The following is a 20,217-nucleotide window of genomic DNA, read 5'->3' as shown; positions in this document are numbered from 1 at the left end:
CCGGTGCGCATTTCCGAACGCACCCTTAGAGTCTCAGACCAGACAGACCTCTGTTTTCAGCCTCTGATAATGATACATATACATAATCATACATATATATGTAAATTTAGACTTTATTGAAAAGTAGTCTGTGTATTTGGAGTTATGTATCTCTTGATTCTCTTCCATTGAATGGGGTGGTTCAGGTCACATGACGTGATGTCCAGCGCTAACACCACCAAAACCAACAAACCCTCCACTTGGTTGTCCCCAGAGCCATAGAGTAAGACAGAGTTACGACAACTCCGTTCACTTCATGGGGCCAGCCAGTCCAATGGCGGCAATGGGGACAGCAAATAGGGACAAGTCCTGGATCAATCCCTTTATTTCAGATAGTTTTTTAGTAATAGTACAACATAAACTGTACATTACAGAGACTTTAGTTGTCACTGTACAAAACAGTTGGCATGTTGCACACATGATGTGATTTGTGACATGCCTAAAATTGCTGATATTTGCGCCGCCCTCTTTGAAAACAGAACAGCGCTCGGTTTTCAGCCCCCTCAATGTCGTAACTCTGTCTTAATCTGTGGCTCTGGTTGTCCACTTGTCCCGCCTTCCCCGGAAGTCTCGCGTTGATTGCCGAGAAGTGGTGGTATTCGGTTGGAGCGACGACGGGGCTGTCTGGAAATCTTGTCTCGTGGGTTCTAGACCCCATAACGTTCTTATTATTCATATTTTCCGTTTTTCGACAAGTCTTGCACGTTGATTGTCGCATAACACAACACTGAGCACCGTTTCCTGTCCCGAACATAGATAGGTAAGCTCTTGTTAAGCAATTTATTTCAACCTCCTTTATGGCGCCTGCGTATTTGAAATCGGAAAGGTGTTTTTCTGCACGACAAGGCCTTAGTAGCCACACCGACTAGCTAACGGCTAACAACATGGATTTTATGTAAAAGCATCAAGAAACGCAATTTGCACGACTGGGCTCTCTCTGTATGATAATACTGCAGCGTGTGTTTGATCGTGTTTATGTGTCCGTACTCTGATCTACAGTTTTTTAGTCTACAGTCAGCGGTAGACGGTATATAGTAGTATTGATGTCGGTGTAGCCTGCTAGCTGTCTGCATGTTTAAGGGGGCGGGCCGGCATCTCCTTTTTGGTGTTTAATCTCAAGGGGGCCGATGATGACTACAGGCGCGTAGCAGGGGACCTTGTAGGTCATGATCAAGCCATAATATGCTTATACATTTATGTTTAAACTTTATGCCTTAAATTCCCAGTCAGAGGTAATTTTTTCCCTATTTTGAAATCCACCAGGTGACACGCAAACTTGTGTGTTCTTGTCTCAGTTCCATGCGTGTTAATTAAATGATACCATTGACTTCAAGCGGTATTATTACAATTAAAATGTATGTCTTAAATGAAATTTACTGAAACTTGCAGGTTTAAAATCATTGTTTTTATTTTCGTGCACTGTATGTACTAACTTGACCTCGGACATAGACTACTGTGCATAGCCTATGCACACTCATAGGAACACCGCTAAATACTTTTGATAAACTGCTGCTGTTTGTCCCAAAATGTTTTACACCAAGTGACTGTACGAGCCTGATTTTTTTTAAATACAAAGTTAACCTTGCCATGTTATATTTTCTAACCGTATTATGAACATTTGTGTTTTTGTAAGCCAGTATTTCCCAAGTTGCAATCTGACATAAGACCACTCTGTTTACTTATACATTTTTCCCTCCAATTGTAGATACGTTCCCTAGGTTTAAAAAATAATATTTTTGACACCTGATTTGGCAATGTAAAATAATCATCTCATGCCAATAAAGCTCCTTTGAATTGAAATTGAATTGTTTGACGAGATTCTGTCCAATACCCTAATACACTGTTTCCCAAACAGTGTATTAACAGACTCACAAACCATTTTTATGGGCCTTTTTTGTTTGTTTCTTTCATTAAAATATATATTTTATATAAAAAAGGAACATCTCAACTTTTCAGCAATTAAAAGCAATTCCAACATTTCCCAAATGTATTTCATAAATAAAATTTCATGAATAAAAAAAATGAAATAAAAGGTTTGTTACCACTACACTAATAGATTATCTATTACCACTCACGTATATATGTAGTAAGTAGATGAGCCAGTTTCCCTTGTGGACATCAATTATTTAATGTTTCAGGGGTGGTTGGCTGCAAGCCAGGTGGGGTCGTGTTTACACTTTGAGACGCACCTGATAGTATGTCTCTAAAGAAGAGAAGTTCTGTGAAAGCTAATCAGACTGCTTCCAAGAGCAGTGCTGTTGACGTAAATACATTTTACGTGTGTTTTGAAGAGTATTTTATTGGGAGAATTGGGACGAATACAAGTGACTTTTTCTACTGCTGTTTGTGATTTCCCTTTGCCTACCAGGAGAATGGCAGACGCGGAGGTGAACGGTAGTTCAGCCCCAGTCAAAGAGGAAGAGGAACCTATGGACGTCTCCACCACACATACAGAGAACTTCCAGACCCTCATCGATGCTGGGCTGCCCAACAAAGTGGCAGAAAGCCTGGATAATATTTTCCAGACAGGTGGGCATTCATAGCTATATCATGCTTAGGCGTAGACTCAACTTTTACTCCACTGCCCTATTTTCTCCAACACACACACACACACACACACACACACACTCGTAGTACATAACATACATGTTGTTCGATCACATTGTGTTATCTGAAGGTAGAGTGACGGATGCGTCTATCCAAATGGCCTTGCGAAGAGTGTCACACACCTCTGATGTTACCCTGTGAAATTTCACATTGTCCACCTGTGCTTGAGCTGTTTGAGGTATATTCATAAACACGACTTTGTAACCAAAGGCCTGGTGGCGTACGCTGACCTGGATGAGCGGGCGATCGATGCATTGCGAGAGTTCAACGAGGAAGGTGCGCTGACGGTGCTGCAGCAGTTCAAAGAGAGTGACCTGTCCCATGTGCAGGTGAGCTCACGGACCGAAGAACCTTCGTGTTGTGCTCTTTTGAGGCACGCTTTAAAAAGTGTGGGCTTTTAATTATTTTCTTCCTCCATAGAACAAAAGTGCTTTCCTTTGTGGTGTTATGAAGACCTACAGACAGAGGGAAAAGCAAGGAAGCAAAGTACAAGAATCCACCAAGGGGCCAGATGAAACAAAAATAAAGGTAAAACACATATGTCATGGTCGAAACATGTTGGCCTTTTAATTTAATCAAGGCTATTCCTCCTTTTACCTTTTGAGTGCCTGGATCGTCTGTTTTTATATGTCTTGATCCTGTTTGATCCGTGTGAGCACCTTTTATAAATCTTTTTCTATAGTCACTTTTTTATCTCCTGTGAGCACCTTTTTACTCCTGTTTTTTTTCACATATGTAGCACATTTTACTTTTCATATATTTCTTCTAATTTGCGGCTGTAATACAAAATATGTATATCACCAATTCCAGGCTTTGCTGGATCGGACAGGATACACCCTGGATGTAACCACAGGGCAGAGGAAATACGGAGGGCCGCCACCTGAGGAAGTGTTCACTGGAACACAGCCAGGCATTGGAACAGAGGTGAATAAGGACAGTGGTGGAAAAAGTACTCAAATGTTTTACTTAAGTAAAGGTATCAATACTGCAGTGTATAAATGTACTTGAGTAAAAGTATAAAAAGTATTGGCAGCAAAATGTACTTTAAGTATTAAAAGTAAAACTGCTCATTATGCAGAATGTCCCACAAGTTTTCAAATGCATAAGAATCTTTTGAAAATATCAGATCTACAAGCTCAGAATGTGTCGCGATGCGTTATTTTACACCACTGAATGAGGATTATAACAGTCAACTTTCTAAGTCTATTACTTTGGAAGGTGCGAGTAGCTAACTTATTTTGATTTCTGTGTTGCATGTCTTTCCCCTTATCTACCGTCAGCATCCTGTCTATATATCTCAATGACACAAAACAATCTTTAGCTTTAAATGTGTGATTGGGGAATTCTGATAATTTCCCATTGTGCAATTGTTCGATGACGCATTATATGCGAGTCAATCAGTATGGCAGGTTACTTAAACTGAACGCAGAGAGTGAAAAGATGACAAAGCTTCTCTATGTTTACTGCATAAGTGTGGAGAGAGTGAGCGCTTGTTCAGTGTAATGGCAGGCTCACGATGCATTGTAAGCTTGTGTCTTGTGTCTTAAGACAGTTGTACGATAGAGTATAAAATATGGCTTAAGAAAATGCCTCATTTCACGAGGCTCTACATGGGGTCAGTGTTCCTATCCATTCATACTGCATGCTTCACTGGCTGTTCTCCTTTCTTAGGTGTTTGTGGGAAAGATCCCCAGGGACCTTTATGAAGATGAACTAGTGCCGCTTTTTGAGACCGCTGGTCCTATCTGGGACCTGAGGTTAATGATGGACCCGTTGTCAGGCCAGAACAGAGGCTATGCCTTCATTACCTACTGTTCCAAGGATGATGCCCAGGAGGCTGTGAAACTTGTAAGTAAATCATTCTCTCACCCTACCTGGGGTTCTTAAATAATTACACAATTGGTTATTTGAGATGGTGACGAAAGTGTGGCCTTAATAATACAACTGTCATAAAAGCACAAATCATGACATTTTAGACCAACTGTAATTTTACATTGTGATTTTTGTAAAGGATTATATGACCTGCTTTACTACTGGATAACCTACTTTATTACACTTTTTGTTGTTTTTTTATTCATCAACATACAGTACATCATATTAAACGGGCAACATGAAATTTGTTTCAGGGTTTGGATCTGTTCTAAAAGTATAACTGGTTAATAATAATCTGGTTTTCCCAAAAACACAGACGTTTTGGCCTTTATGGTGCAATGTTCCCTTATATATTGCCAAATTTCTTCTTTTTATTTTCAGTGTGATAACTATGAAATCCGGTCTGGGAAGTACTTAGGAGTCTGCATATCAGTTGCAAACAACCGCCTGTTTGTTGGATCAATTCCAAAGAACAAGACCAGAGAAAGCATATTGGAAGACTTTGGCAAAGTTACAGGTCAGTCTCAGCTGAAGTCTCCTTTTATTTTATACTTAACTGGTGTGACTGCAAAAGTGTTTGAAAATTGATTGTGTCCTGTAGTTCTTCCTTGTGCATTTGTTTTCCAAAAATAATCAATGTTGGTTTCCCATTCCACTAACCCCAGAAAGTCGTTTGTCATCCCCTCCTCTTTGCTCCCGCTTTCCGCTCTTTACAATACCCTGTGTAAACATGAAAATGCCAAACAAACGGGCTGAACTACAGCACTAAAACAATCCTCAGAGTTGTCGTCTCAATTGTGATCTGAGATGTGGAATCTACCTGCTGACCTGTGTTGTGTGGTGTCTCTCCTCCATCCTTCAGAGGGTCTACAGGAGGTCATCCTGTACCACCAGCCAGATGACAAGAAGAAGAACCGCGGCTTCTGTTTCTTGGAGTATGAAGACCACAAGTCTGCCGCTCAGGCCCGCCGTCGCCTCATGAGCGGCAAGGTGAAGGTCTGGGGAAACCCTGTCACCGTGGAGTGGGCTGACCCCGTCGCCGAGCCAGACGCAGAGGTCATGGCCAAGGTCAGTGAGACAAATGCGGGGGGGGGGGGGGGGGGGGGGGGGGGGGGGTTTCTATCTTTCACATCTTGCCATTACGGCTAAGTAATATTAAATTCTCCATTTGAGGTAGGTGTATTTTGACTGTTTCATAAACATTCCATACATTGAAATCGTATGTATTTACAATACATCTTTCAACAGTCGAGACAAATTAACAGAAATAATACCAGCCACCGTTTTTGTTGAACTACGGTATACACATTGTGTATACAGTGGGGCCGTTATAAAACGGGTTATTTTGAACTACATTTTAGTGCACTGTGAGTGATCAATGTGTATATTTAATTTTTATACAATAATGAGACATGTTGGATATCATTTGTTCTACGACTATGCAAATTCAAATACATTTTCATCTCCTCTTTCGCTCTTCGTCGGTGTCCTCTCACATTGTTTTTCCAACCTCTAATGTTATTTTCCACACTATAACATTGTTCTCCCTGTCCACCTGTCTTTTGTTGTTTGTGCAGGTTAAGGTCCTATTTGTAAGGAAGTTGGCCACACCAGTTACCGAGGAGCTTCTAGAGAAAACCTTCTCTCAGTTTGGAAAGCTGGAGCGAGTGAAGAAGCTTAAAGACTATGCCTTTGTCCATTTTGAGGAGAGAGATTCTGCTGTAAAGGTGGGCTGTTTGAGTTGAGCAAAAGCAGTGTTTTGTGCATCTAAACTAAGTGCTTAATGCGGTGCTTCACACAAATTCCAGTAGAAGGTGCTGTTGGGGATGACTGTTTATATGACGCTAGAACAAAACCTACAGGGGTCAGGAACAAAACATGCACACGTTGGGAACGTAAAAAACATGAAGCATTCCTGGTTTGAATAGTTCTATAATTAATGTATTCGTAATTTTTTTACTGTTTTGTATTGGTGCCAACTTTTTTTGCGTGTCTTTCTTTGTTAGGCGATGGATGAAATGAATGGGAAAGAGCTTGGAGGTGAGGAGATCGAGATCGTCCTGGCTAAACCCCCAGACAAGAAGAGGAAGGAACGCCAGGCAGCACGACAGACCACCAGGAATACAGGGTGAGACGCGTGCGTGCGCACACACAATTACCTGATCCAACAGGAACACGGAAGAGGATAACAATAGGTAATGACCTCCCCTTCCATTCTGCAGGTATGATGATTATTACTACTACCCGCCCCCTCGCATGCCCCCACCAGGCCGGGGCAGAGGGCGTGGCGGGCGAGGAGGCTACGCCTACCCACCCGATTACTACGGTTATGAAGACTACTACGACGACTACTACGGGGGGTACGACTACCATGACTACCGCAGCGGTTACGACGATCCCTACTATGGCGGGTACGAGGACATGTACAGCATGAGGGGCCGTGGGGGCAGGCCTGCCCGCGGTGGCCCGCCTCCGCCCAGGGCCCGCGGGGCACCCCCTCCACGGGGCCGGGGTGGCTACGCCCAGAGGGGGCCACCGCTCGGCGGGCCGCGGGGCGGCAGAGGAGGAGGCCGCGGTTCCCCCTTCCAGCCGCAGAGGGGCCGTGGCCCGCGTGGGGCCAGGGGCAACCGTGGGGGCAACGTCGGCGGGAAGAGGAAGGCTGACGTGTTCAACCAGCCCGACTCGAAGCGCAGGCAGACCAACAACCAGCAGAACTGGGGGTCCCAGCCCATCGCCCAGCAACCACTGCAGCAGGGGGCCGACTATTCTGGTAACTATGGTTACAGTAATGACACCCTGGAGTTTTCACAGGATTCTTATGGGCAACAGTGGAAGTAGATGCACCAAAGGGTATTTGGCAAAGTAAACGACAACACAACAAAAAGAGAAAAAGAACTATGAAAAGAGAAAAAAAAGAGAAAAAATAAGGAGATTGGCTCCAATTTTTTGATTGACTTTTTATTCTTCACCTGTCATGAAAACAAACACACAATCCTTCCTCCCTCACCCACCCTCCCAACAAAAATGGACAGACCCCAGAAATTGGCTCAAGTTGATTGGCTGGAGTGCGTTTTGGCTGAAGAAGTACGAGTAACCGTTCTGATGAATCATTTGTTACTCTGTACGGTTACTTTGGGACGTATGTCTTAAAAACATGCAAAATACTTCACTCCTATTTTTTTGCTCCTGGTTGTTTTAAAGCCAACAGTGAACATTTAAACAGAAAGCGGACATTCATTTTGACAAAGTCTGAGAGGACATTAAATCATGAAATTGCCTTGCCGGAAGTTTGTGTCCATGCCCCCATTCCCTTCCCTACTTGTATTCCTTCTATTTGTGGTTCTCATAGTAGCATAGGGACTTGCTTGTAAATAAATGCATATGGTTAGTGCTTCTCATTCATTTTTGTTTTTTTGCAGTGGTGGAGAAAAGAATCCACAGGAAGGAGGGGGGGAAACCCAAGTTTTGTAACGTTCAAGGTGTATGTCTAGCATTTCTAGCGGTAGATGACGTTGTGTTTTTTAAAAATTGATATTATCAATAACTTCCTATGTTTTCTTTGAACTTGCCCGGTAGAATTTGGTTTGGCTTACCTTAAGAGCCATAGCAGTTTGTTCTCTGATGTTTGTATTTATAACTTTTACGTTTGTTCCGTTTCAATAAAATTCAGTTGAGCATCCTTCAATTGTCAGATACCTCAAAATCACTGGTGTCATTCAATATTTTACTTTTAATTTCCACCGTAATTCTCACATTTGGATGGAGAGTTTCTTTTGCCCCCGCCCCAACAAGGAAAAAATTCCCAAGGAAATTATGAAACTACACAACGGGATAAGACAACTCCAACTGTGTTTTGGGGATTTGATAAAAAAAAAAAAAAAAGATTGGAGGATTTTAACCCTTTATTTTCCAGTGCATGCCATATACAGTAGTCTGCAGTCATTCCTTGCAACCATTATTCATGTATCGTACCAAACGGTACACCATTTTTCAGCAGCAATTAAAGAATTCTGTCTTAAAACAATATTGTGGGGAGCTATATTCAATTTTAGACCATCTGTTAAGAGCAACTATGACCGCTGAATGGATTTGTCACTAAATCATCGCCACTCAAATGGCAGAAGAACTTGTGATGTTATTTTTAATCATAGAACCTCAATTGACTGCTCAACAGCTGTTTCATCTTTCGTCAAGACACACAGGATTTGTCCAACCAAAGGGTTAAAATTATTTTAAACTCAAGTGCTTATGCCATAGCAACAGCTCATCTAATGCTGTTTCTCTTCTGTTTTTGTTTGTTTTTTCCATAGCAAAGAGCTTTCAGCATCGTGCATTTTATTTTAGTGCTGTGATCCGAGTGTATTTTGTTGATGTCTGTCCTTTTATTCCAACCTACCTAGGTGGAGCCTCATTGAGAGCAGCAGAGTGAGGAAGTCACCTGAAACGGTACTCACGGGTGAGCTAGTCTTGCAGAGTACTGTCTTCCTCACCTACAGTTCTAATCAATGGACAAACTCTTATGGCCTTCTTCGTACTCCAGTTTTAGGTGATAAGGTGATCACAGAAATGGTGGTTAGTAAAAACCGAGAGATGTTTGGGTGAGCGGTGCTTTAAGCTTACCACCGCGGCGTGACGTCATGTTGTAGTTTTCGGTGGTCACCTTATCAATATATATACACACACACACACTACATTTCGGTATTCTTAATTGTATATAGTTTGCAATATTCAGGTTGATCATCCAACAATTTGTTAAACTACAAAGAATCACTGGTTGCTTCAGAGCAACCTTGGCATTTTCAACTGGAAAATGTTATTTTTGTTGGTATGTCACATGGCACTTTGTCAATTAAGTATACATTGGACTTAAAGGCTTTCAATTGGCTTTATGTTGTTGCAGTTGACCAGCTTGTGTAGTACTTAGGGGCCAAGTGTCATTATTTCGTTGGATTAAACCAAAAGACAGACAGTCAAGGATTTGGTAAGAGCTGTAGACATTCTAAACCCTGCGAACACCTGTTCCTTATGTTGGCCCACTGCTATAATCACTCCCGCTGTCTCCATGTTGCATTCCTTTGGACAAGGGAGGACAGTTACCCTCTTTCACCACTAGATGTCATAATTTTACTCTGGCCAAGCCACATCACAACTCCATTGTTCTGTTTTGTAAGACACACTTTTAATTGGAATATTCCATGGCTGTAGACTGTTTGAGTCCATGATGTATAGTAACATTATGTTTAAAAGTACACAGTTTGCAGTGGAATTACTCTATTAGATGTTGCCAAAACCACCTCATATTGGAACAATGAAGACCCAGAAAAGTGTTACCACTCAAGGCCACAAGATGGCAGTAGAAAGTGCTTTTATTTCCAGAGGTGGGCCACTGATGCAAGGCCTCACAGCATAACCGCGTCACTGCATAAAGCTGTTTCTGTTCTGTTCAACTGATTAGATCATGATTGTTGTCTCTAAAGAATGCTTTCTCATTTAAAGAGTGAATGAGTCATTGAACAACTTCTCAACGAAAATTGTTTATATGTTGCCTCTTGTCAGCAGGCAGTAAGGGAGCTGCCCTCCACCCACATGAATGAGCTAAGAATGCTGTCCCAAGCAGACAGGACATGTTGGTGAGATTTTCATTTTTTTTTTTAAACAAATGCTTAGAAAATGTATTATGTAGCTGCCATCTCTAACATGCCTATCACAGATCTGTAGTATGACACCATGGGAGGTTTGCTTGGGCATCAGCTGCTTACTTATTAGCAGGATTCAGAGAAACAAAATGCTTAAACATGTCTGTGTATCTCTTTCCCAGTTCTCGGCATGTTCTGCCAAATGCTTGCCTGGGCCTCAGCAAGGTTTGGTATCAATCAGGAGGAGTAGCCTATAAAGTATATTAAACCTCCAATAGAGGAAACCGCCACAGGACTACAACACAGATGTCCTGGGCCTGGCTGTTCCCCACCGTAGCCATACGTGTCTATATACTTGTTTACTGCATGGCAGGGATGCAGACTAGAAGAAAAAAGGGTAAGAAAGATCAGTGATGGTGTTTATAAATATGCTAGCTAACACTGTCAATTATGCTACTAGTGAGGCTGCAGTAGAGGGATAAAATAAGTAGGCACAGGAAGAGCGATCTACTTATGCTACTACTGTTGATATTATTGTTGATATAGGCTAATATCGGTGATTGATGTTGATACAGTAGTAACCATGGTTTCTCTCATGCTGGTCCAGCTGAAGCAGATCCTGGATCAGTCAACGTGGCTCATAGAGATGCTCCACAGACTGGAGACAATGAAGGAAGTCTTCATCTTGCAGGGCCCCAACCAACTGAGACTGCAAGGTTTATACAGGCTCTGAATGGTCTCTGTTGGCATCCTGGAGAAAGGATTTGTTTCTTGTATTACAGAATAAATTCTATTTATCAAAGAGAACCACTTTTTTCTTTATTTTCTCACAAATGTTTTGATGTTTTCTCATTTTGCTTGGGAATCATTTGGAATTTCACAGGGGTCCCACCCCTGTGAACATCCAGTGTGGTCCCATGTTGGATTGCACCTGTCACAAAACTGGAAGCTGTCCATGAAAACCCAAAGGCTGCCATTAATGTACAGCTGCCTCACCACTGTTAACAAGACCAAAGTTCAGGTATTTGGAAATGGTTCAGTGGCACTTCAATTAGCCCTTCACTAAATCCCACCCCAAAAAGCGATTGTCCAATGCCAATCCAAATAGTTTAGCAACAGTTGCTATGCAGGTCAAGCTTTCTTCGCTGCTAGCGTGCCTATTGGACAAGGATGGGTTGGAGAGGGACTTAGTGAAGGGCTAATTGCAAAAATCTAACCTTTATTCATAATACCTGAAATTGTGAAAGCATCCAATGGAATGACCGTATAGTGTCCATGAGAAAGGCACCAACTGCTGCCCAGGCCAGGACGTGAGCCAATTGATTGAAATAGTTATTAACAGTTTGCAGAATTACAGTACATTTCAAGCACAAACTCAATACAAAGGCTGTTAACTGTGAGTGGACGACCCAATTAAGCATTACACTTGTTTTCAATAGGGTCCACCATGTTCAATTCATCAAAAACATTTAGAGACGTACAAATAGACACTTCTATATAGACAAAGAACAGAACAGGAATTCATCATAATAGGTGCCAATAGTGTCGAAAATCTTAATAAGGCTAGAATATCTTACTACAATTTCTATGTTGTACCATGGGCAGTTTATTTTGTGTCTGCTTGTGAGAAACAATATTTTATGATAAAAATGAATATTGGATTAGGCTATGGTGTATTTCCTCTTGACATAAGAAGATTGGCACTGGGCACGAGATTTTCCCCCCGGGACATGGGTACTACTTTGTGATATTTTTTGGGGGGAAGCTGGGCAAATCCTGTCAATCTTGTCAGAATCGATAAATACATCTACGAGAGTTAACATTTTGGGCTAGGCAGCGGGCACTTATGGTGGGCATTACATAACTGAGCACGCATTGTTTTAATGAAATAAAACCATTATACTATCATGAATCATGATCTTCATTTATAAACATACCGGTAGGCCTAAACTAAGCTTGCAGAATACATTACACGTCTGGTCTACCGTCTATTTGTTAACGGGATGTGAAATGAAATTAATTATTGGCTTTACTAGATCCTCTAATTATGCCGGTAGTGGGATTTAGTCTTGAGTTTGTAGAATCTGACGAGATTCATTATGCTAGAGGATTATAATTACACAAAAAACTAATGAAAGCCTGAAAGGCATGAAATGGATCTGAATTTGAACTGGTTATTTGCCATCATCACTACTGTTTGATGCGCGACACCGTCGTGCTACGACGTTCTATCAAAGGGCAGTGCTCACGCACAGTCACGTCACGCCGCCGACGAGAGTCCAACGTGACGTCACATGTAAACCTGGGTCAAGATGGCGGCCGCCGGAGGAGAATCCTCAACTCAGTGTTCAGATGAATTATTTCAAAGCTTTTACACGGAGGTAGGGTAACTGAACAGAGTTTTGCACTATAGGAGGATAGCGTTGTTTGTCATATGCTGTCACATGCACACTGCTTGGTCTGCCAAAGCTCGTATTTTATTATCACGTGTGGTCCTGCTGAAGATTAGCATTAGCTAGCCATGGAAAGCTAACCTGTGCAAAAGAATGAACCTACATGTGTTTATTTTCCTGTGTTATATCACCTGCATATAGTCACGACACTATAATACTTAACTGCATTACGCTTTTTGGTAATCATCATGGTTAATAAGTTATATTAAGTTATGGTTGCATGAAGCACAATAAAGACTACATGTTAATCACAGACAATTCAAAACATGAGAATGTTTGCCCCACCTGTCCATGTGTTTTACTGTTTTTAATTATTATACTGCGACATTCGTGTTCGATATTGACTGACGCAATGATTTCCGTCCACAAGTTATTTAAATGACGGTGACCGTGTCAATTAAAAAATAACAAACTTGTGTTTTGGCCAGAGTAGACCGTGCTCTGTCGTTTTTATAAATCGTGTGGCCTTATTTTAAATCCACTGTTTTCACGGACCACGATAAAAGATAGAAACAACTTGAACAACGCAGACAAAATGTGTTAAGAGACCAGAGTTCTTTATGTAACCAACAAATCCTCAGGAAAGCTGCAAGCATTTTGGCTTTTAATATATTCAAGTTTCATATGTATTAGAAAACATCATTGCATAACCGTATGAATTATGTTTCTTACACATTCAAGAGGGCTGCTCTAAGATAACGTTACAAACGGATCGACAACCAGTAAACTTTCTATTACTTATGGTAAAGCTTGTATGCTCTTGGGAGGAAGGACTTGCGGTACCTTTTTGTGTGACTCGCAGGTTGTGTGAGTCCTCCCAGATTTATTAGATTGTAGCTATTGTGTTTGTAGACAAGACAGCCTCTGGATAATTGGACTGTTCCCTTCCCTCCAGGGAACTTAGTTCTAGAAGGTGAATTGTATCTATTTCTAGTTGTGTTTTCATCAGGTTGACGATTAGGATTTTTCTCTGTGCTGTGACATTCCGTCTCAACAGGTGAAGCAAATTGAGAAGCGTGACTCAGTTTTGACCTCTAAGCAGCAGATCGACAGATTGCTCAGGCCTGGTTCATCCTACTTCAATCTGAATCCCTTTGAGGTAACTAGAATAAACATAACTTCATGAGTACATGTGGTATTGGAGGGAGAGGGCATGGTTGCTTCTGCGTTGCCACAGGTCTAACAGAAATTGGAAGTGGCTTTTGCTTTCTCATAATGGTCCACATTTGTCTTTCTTGACACGATTTTGATTCACTAATTCATTCTTAATTCTAGGTGTTGCAAATTGACCCAGAGGCAACAGATGACGAGTTGAAGAAGAGGTTTCGAGCAGTAAGCAGAACACGTTATTGTACCAAATTAAAATGTCATGAAGATGTACTCTCAAAGTTACTGTAAGAACTTTCCCAGCCTACGTAAATCTGTTTTTCAATACAATTGGTGTGGGCTGGAGGAGGTTTTCCAGAGCAAAGACATTAGGTGTTGCTGTCACATGTCCTTAAAAAGCTAAAAGCTTGAAACAGATAAACCATGTCAACGATTTTTCTCTTTCCTAGTCTAATGTCTAGTGTTTGTCTTCCTTTCATCAGTTGTCCATCTTAGTCCATCCAGACAAAAACCAGGATGACCAAGAAAGATCACAGCTTGCCTTTGAAGGTAAAATGCTGATATCTGCATGTAATTGGGAATGCGGTTCCAATGTTATTGTTTCCACCGGTTGGGAACTGGTTCAGTTCAGAACCAGTTTTTAGTCCATGAGCCAGACCTCCAAAATGGGAACGTTAATATGAATTGAGTGGGCAAAACCATACCTATATTAAATTGTTTATAGGATCAATTAAGTAAATTAATATATGATAACCCTTCCACAGTAGTAGCCTTTTCTTTTTGCATATTTTTCTATATAATGCCTAATTTGCATATTTTAATTTTTAATATTTGTAATACAATACATCATTGTCTTTGTAAGTAATCAACTGGGAAAGTTTCATGGTGATAAAAATGTAATATAGGTATGGTTTTGCACACTCAATTCTGTGCTTTGGCTCATGGTCTAAGAACCAAAAAGCACTGAACCGGTTCCCAACCGGTGGAAAAGTGGCCTGTGTGTGTTTAATTGACTGATACTGCCTAAGGTATATTCTAGAAGTTCTAGAACACAGTAGATCAGTTGTCCATGGACCACTAGTTGTCCAAACTAAAAAAGTGAGCGACACCATGTTTATGGTTCAAGTGGTTAAATTAAAGATATTTGAAAGACATCCCTGGTTGACATTTAGTTGAGACTGTGCTGGATGCCATCTAAAGATGTTGTTTCATTCTAGCTGTGGACAAGGCGTACAAGAATCTACTGGAACCTGACATGAAGAAGAGAGCTATAGATGTCATCAGTGCAGGAAAGGAGTATGTGGAACACAATGTGAGTTCTTGAGTTGAATTCCGAACCTGTGGGCCAGGACCCATTGTTGGGCCGCCAGGGTATTACAATAATCAAACATGGAAATCATCAGTTTGTAGGGGTCTAAATGGTTAAATAGACCTTCAAAATGGAGCCTGTAAATAAACTTTTTGTTACTACCGCACCCGAGTGGAATAGTAAGAGAGTGGCAACACGCTTTGATCTCGCCGCAAAGTGGGTGCCTATGGACTATAGTTCCAAACATTGGAACTATCCCATTGAGATAGAATGAGCACTTCCGCATTCCATTGTTAAATTTGGAGTCTTTTTGATTGATTGAATATTTTATTAGACAATAAGAAAAAAATGCAAACAGCACAATGTACAGTCAGGTATTTTGGTCCAAAGGGATTTCCGAAGAAAGACCTTGCGGTCCTGTTTCCATTCGGTCCCATGCACTCACACACATAGTTATGAACAAGAATCTAAAACAGTAATTTGTCACCTCCCTCTGACCTGCTGACAGGTGAAATTTTTGGTCTGTTTTAAAGAAGGCAAGTGATTTGCTTGTTTTAAGGGAAGGGGGCATCTTGGATCGCATCTTGGTGAACTCTTGTAGTGTGTTATCCCTAGTCGGCGACCAATCGTTTAGTGTGAAAGCCACAAAGATATAATGACTGCCGATTTCAAAAAAAGACTCCTGTAGTGTGAAATACATGACGATCTGATGACTCGCAGACAACTTTAAAACTCCTACAGTGTGCAGGGGCCATACATTTGCAGTGGTTGCTCCCACACTGGAACGTCCTGACCGTGGCAATAAAAAAGGTCGTCAATGGGTTTAAGAACTTTTTAACTTTATTTCGTAAGCATTTTGTCTTATGGAATTTTTACCTGACTTTTTGTGCAGGTCAATGTTTTGCTTTTCTTCATGGTTATTGTTCTTGTGTGCGTCGTTTTAATGTAATTGTTTTACCTGGTTGTCCACTGTACAGCACTTTGTAACATTGTTTTGAAAGGTGCTTTATAAATAAAATGTACTTACTCACTAAAAGAATTTAAATGTTACTTTGCCGTGGAATTTCCCTTAAGTCTTGTCAATCGGTGTTCCAACAGATGGAGAAGAAAAAGAAACAGCTAAAGAAGGAAGGAAAGCCTTTATATATCGAGGAGGATGATTCTGAATTGGTAATGTATTGTAACACCCTGAGCAGCAAGGACTGAGTTCTTCGTTCAATCAATTAGTAACGCCCAGTGCTCAGGACGGAGATTGATCAAAAGGACAGATTATTGATATCAAAACCAATCGCATCGCTCCACAGGCTGGGATGTTTTATTTTCCGGTGGGACGTCATCGAAAATGTGTTTGACGGCCCATCGCGGTCCCGTCGTTTTAGAATTAATCATACCCCCCGTTGTTGATCGCATTGAGAGTGTTTTGGCTACATCAAGCTACTTCAGCCACGTCCGGGATAGGATCCGGTCCGTCGTTAATTGAGCTCCGCTGCAATACATTTGGACATGTGGAAAACTTTAGTTAAACATTCAGAGTGAAGCATTTCTTTACCTGGGTAACATCATCTTCTGATACTTGAATGTTTTGACATGAAATAATAATCCTGTACCGTCACCGTGTCGCGGTTTGTTTCAATAGAGGGTATGCGCGTGACATCATCACCAAACCCGGAAGTTATGCAGGAATGCCTACTGAGTGGCAAAAAACTACTTTCTGGCCTTGACAGCCCATACATCCAAACAGAAAAGTCCTATCTGATTGCATTAAACAACGTTAAACAATGTTAAACTCACTTTGCATGTTGCTTTGCCACTCTATTTGCCACTCGATGGGCCATTCACTTTAAGCATGCGCATACCCTCTATAGCGCGAGCCAGCTGAGCTGGCTCGCGCAAAAGCGCAAACGCAAGCGTAAAAAAAAGCTAAACAGAATCCAGGTCTGGTGAGGCATGTCCTCGTTTCGTGCACGCGCTCAACAAATTCACGGGACTGGCGCTCACATAAATACGCTTGCGTTGTCGCTCCGTGCAAAAATGCAGTTCTCACTGAAAATGAACTATAGGTGCGTTATATCGCTTCACGTTTGAAAGGCCGTTTACCGTGTAACACGGAAGTAAAACGGACTCGAAGCCATTTATAAGGGGAGGCCAAAGCGCACGCACACACACACACACATATTTTTATGTGTAAATCAGTGTAAATATGTTTAACAGTTTTACTTTTGTCTGCCATGATGTGCCATCATAGTCTTAAAAGACAACTCCAGACTAAATAACGCATAAACTTGGATTAAGAGCGTCTGCTAAATGCCTAAATTGTAATAAGCTCATTTTACTACTTATTGATCCCAAATGACTTGCCATGGGGTCAATTTAGCAGAAATGCCGAATGTCGTCCAGTTTCCCCAGCATAGAGCGGAGCCATATCGCCTTTACAATATTTTTTTCCCCTTTTTTCTCATCAATCTATTATTAGTTGTCATTACACACACATCCATGCCAAGTCTTCTAAACAGATGTTATGTGTTTTGACAAGTCCCGGAAAAGTGATTGGCCAGTACAAAGTAATTTAGGATCAAAATAAGTAGCAAAATGAGCCTATATTGTATTTAGCACTTTTAAGGACTGAAGTCCATATTTTTGTACACGAAAATACAGACTTTTTAAATCTGTAAATCGTTACACCTACCTTACATTGACTCTGATGCGTATAATTCTATACATTATTCTATTAAACTGGCATCAAGCCGTGAAGGTGATTGTGTGGTCCTGTTGTTGAACACAAATAAAAAGGAAATATTGGGTCTATTCTGAGATCACTATAAGCAAGGAGAGTTTCGCCTGCTGATCAAGGGGCTGCAGGATGATCCCCATTTGTTTCAATTTGTTTATTTAATTGGCCCAACTTGATGCCTTGCTATACTAGAGTCACATCAAAAAAGACCCCTGTGACGGCCGTGATCCTAAACATTTTATCGTCCCATTAGAAGAGTGCATGCTATGAGCCTTTCCGCAATCCACATTCTGTAGGTTACAAAAGACGGTAAAATCATGTCCTGTCTCAATCACCCCTGTTAGTTTTTAGATTTAGCCAACCTCATCCCCTTTGTTTTAGTCAAGTTGAATCTAAAGTCTAAAAGTCAAGCATTTTGTCCAACAAAACTTTAATACAAATGGCCCCTGGTGTGTGGGTCTGCTTCATTCACTGGTAGTATAAATGTGGCCCCTGACTGTCCATATATTTATATGGGGTCTTGTGCATACCTATTGCCTGGATATGACACAAACTGCAAGTACAGAATAAACTATACTTGTCTTCTTCTCTGCTGTTCTTCCAGTTCAGACAAGCAGTGTACAAGCAGACGATGAAGCTGTTTGCAGAACTTGAGATCAAAAGGAAAGAAAGGGAAGCAAAGGATATGCATGAAAGGTAAATGTAACCTAAAACCAGTGTTCATTTGGTTGACTAAGACTAAAGACTAAGTCGACTAAGGTTTTTCAGAAGACTAGATAGGACTAAGACTAAATGGTGTGTTATTTAAAAGACAGACTAAATCAAAATATTGTGAAAAAATTAACAGTGCCTAAAACCTTATGTTACTTAGGACAAACTGGAAGGTTAAAGAACCAATAACATTCCTCTCATTCACCTAGCTAAGCTAATGAAATCTTTCTGTAAATCCTCAAATAGTGACCTATAATAGCAGTTATAAGCCGATCTGCAAATACAAGCCGCCTCCTTCCCTTTTTGTACAGATTTCAAGTGTGTGATCACAATGAACTTGATCTTAATTGTGGTAACTGGAGCACTTGCACAAAACACACTCGCCCTCAGTGGTTCTTGTATTTCTTTTACTGAGGATAATATTAGGAATTCTTTTAGGGTTATATATTGTTTTACTGAGGTTAAGGTTAGGTTTATAGGCTTTTTTTATGGTGGCGACCTTTCCAAAGTCGCCAGATTTGACCCGGGGGGAGCTTGCTATGGGTTTTGCTGATGCGTTCTTGTATTTAATCGTCATGCATCTCTTATTTTTATCTACCCCTTCCTCCTTCAAGGAAAAGAGCCAGAGAAGAAGAAATAAAGACCGCAGAGAATGCAAAACGAGAGCGGGAATGGCAGAAAAACTTTGAGGTGTGTTCCAGTGAATGCCTAACCAAACTATTAGAACGCACAATGAACTTGTCCGTCTATAATTTATCCATCGTTGCCTTGTTTATCAGGAAACGAGAGACGGGCGAGTGGACAGCTGGAGAACCTTCCAGGCCAAAGGAAAGAAAAAGGAGAAGAAAAACAGGTCATTTCTCAAGCCTCCAAAAGTTAAAATGGAGCAGCGAGAATGAGCGAGGCTCTGAGTTTCTACATGGTTCTAATGTGACATTTGGAATCTCGCTCCCCATCGTCAGTCAGGGTTCCACCTTAGTAGTTTTTACGTCATCCTGGTTCTTTTTCCCAAGACCCACTACCCCCGAGATAACTGTAGTTTTGTGCTTTGGTTTTTTGTTTCTCCCTAATGTACATATTTGTTATCCGAAATGTTTGAGAGCATGATTATGATAGCAACTCTGCTCTCCTGATGAAGAAAAAAAAATCGTTCTCTTCCAGTTCTGTAACAGAGAGTAAGAGTATCACAGTTTTTGCTTTCTTTTTTTTTTACTCGGTAATAAAGCTTGTTTATAACAAGCATATTTTGCTGTGGTCTACCATATGATCTTGTAATTGCGTGACTAAACACGTACACTATTTAAGGGCAAAGTGGAGATATGAAAATGATATACATTTTACATTAAAGAGAACAAAACCGAAATTGAAAGGATGCAAACAAGAAGTTCAACAGATTAATTCATCAATTGTTTCTCAAATCCATTTTTATCATATCCTGTGTGACAGACAAGACAGTGTTGTCTGCACTGACTTATGGGATTTCATTGATATAGTATTGTCTTGCATCCTTTAGGTTTTGGTAAGCGTTTCTATTATAATTAAAAAATGTATCTAATATTAGCTTAATATTGTTCAGCCAAGGACATATAAGGACCTGATTCATTACAGTAAATGGTTTGATCCCCGGTTCTTCCTGCCTGCGTGTCGAAGCAAAGGTGGTGGATTGAAGTGTCAATGAGCAAGCGACGGCACCATGCTCCTGATGGCCAGGTTGGTGCCTTGCATGGTTTCCTTAACCAGTCGAATGGGGTG

The 20,217-nt window shown here is 41.0% G+C and overlaps 2 protein-coding genes across 4 annotated transcripts; both read left to right on the top strand.

Annotated features, from left to right (window-relative positions):
- The first annotated feature begins 180 nt into the window (after nt 1-180).
- Nucleotides 181-10,934, top strand: LOC306938358 (heterogeneous nuclear ribonucleoprotein R-like). 3 transcript variants are annotated; one of them, XM_079522491.1, is made up of 15 exons: nt 181-799; nt 2,408-2,568; nt 2,857-2,975; nt 3,067-3,174; nt 3,457-3,570; nt 4,318-4,494; nt 4,900-5,035; nt 5,381-5,586; nt 6,096-6,245; nt 6,525-6,646; nt 6,741-7,288; nt 8,919-8,974; nt 10,078-10,148; nt 10,337-10,551; nt 10,762-10,934. In XM_079522491.1, exons 2-12 carry the CDS (start codon nt 2,412-2,414, stop codon nt 8,945-8,947), a joined length of 1,866 nt encoding a protein of 621 aa, XP_079378617.1. In that variant the 5' UTR covers nt 181-799; nt 2,408-2,411; the 3' UTR covers nt 8,948-8,974; nt 10,078-10,148; nt 10,337-10,551; nt 10,762-10,934. The 3 variants fall into 3 exon arrangements, with proteins under 3 accessions (XP_079378617.1, XP_079378618.1, XP_079378616.1); XM_079522492.1 differs by having other exon boundaries at nt 10,075-10,148; XM_079522490.1 differs by lacking the exons at nt 8,919-8,974; nt 10,078-10,148; nt 10,337-10,551; nt 10,762-10,934 and having other exon boundaries at nt 186-799; nt 6,741-8,197.
- Nucleotides 10,935-12,379: 1,445 nt separating this feature from the next.
- dnajc8 (DnaJ (Hsp40) homolog, subfamily C, member 8) lies at nt 12,380-19,707 on the top strand. Its single transcript, XM_079522437.1, has 9 exons — nt 12,380-12,535; nt 13,605-13,706; nt 13,883-13,939; nt 14,197-14,263; nt 14,932-15,026; nt 16,122-16,193; nt 18,359-18,450; nt 19,080-19,155; nt 19,245-19,707. Exons 1-9 carry the CDS (start codon nt 12,467-12,469, stop codon nt 19,362-19,364), a joined length of 750 nt encoding a protein of 249 aa, XP_079378563.1. The 5' UTR covers nt 12,380-12,466; the 3' UTR covers nt 19,365-19,707.
- The last annotated feature ends 510 nt before the right edge of the window (nt 19,708-20,217 follow it).

The sequence above is a fragment of the Electrona antarctica genome, assembly GCF_951216825.1.
Source record: "Electrona antarctica genome assembly, chromosome: 15".
Taxonomy (NCBI): Eukaryota; Metazoa; Chordata; class Actinopteri; order Myctophiformes; family Myctophidae; genus Electrona; species Electrona antarctica.
This window is presented reverse-complemented; position numbering and strand designations above follow the sequence as displayed.

Bases quoted from the DNA above. Each gene is read 5' to 3' on its own strand.
- dnajc8 (XM_079522437.1), top strand. From the start codon at position 12,467: ATGGCGGCCGCCGGAGGAGAATCCTCAACTCAGTGTTCAGATGAATTA. The intron at 15,027-16,121 runs GTGAGTTCTTGA...GTGTTCCAACAG, and splicing joins AGGAGTATGTGGAACACAAT to ATGGAGAAGAAAAAGAAACA. The intron at 18,451-19,079 runs GTAAATGTAACC...TCCTCCTTCAAG, and splicing joins GCAAAGGATATGCATGAAAG to GAAAAGAGCCAGAGAAGAAG.
- LOC306938358 (XM_079522490.1), top strand. From the start codon at position 2,412: ATGGCAGACGCGGAGGTGAACGGTAGTTCAGCCCCAGTCAAAGAGGAA. The intron at 2,569-2,856 runs GTGGGCATTCAT...TTGTAACCAAAG, and splicing joins GGATAATATTTTCCAGACAG to GCCTGGTGGCGTACGCTGAC. The intron at 3,175-3,456 runs GTAAAACACATA...CACCAATTCCAG, and splicing joins CAGATGAAACAAAAATAAAG to GCTTTGCTGGATCGGACAGG.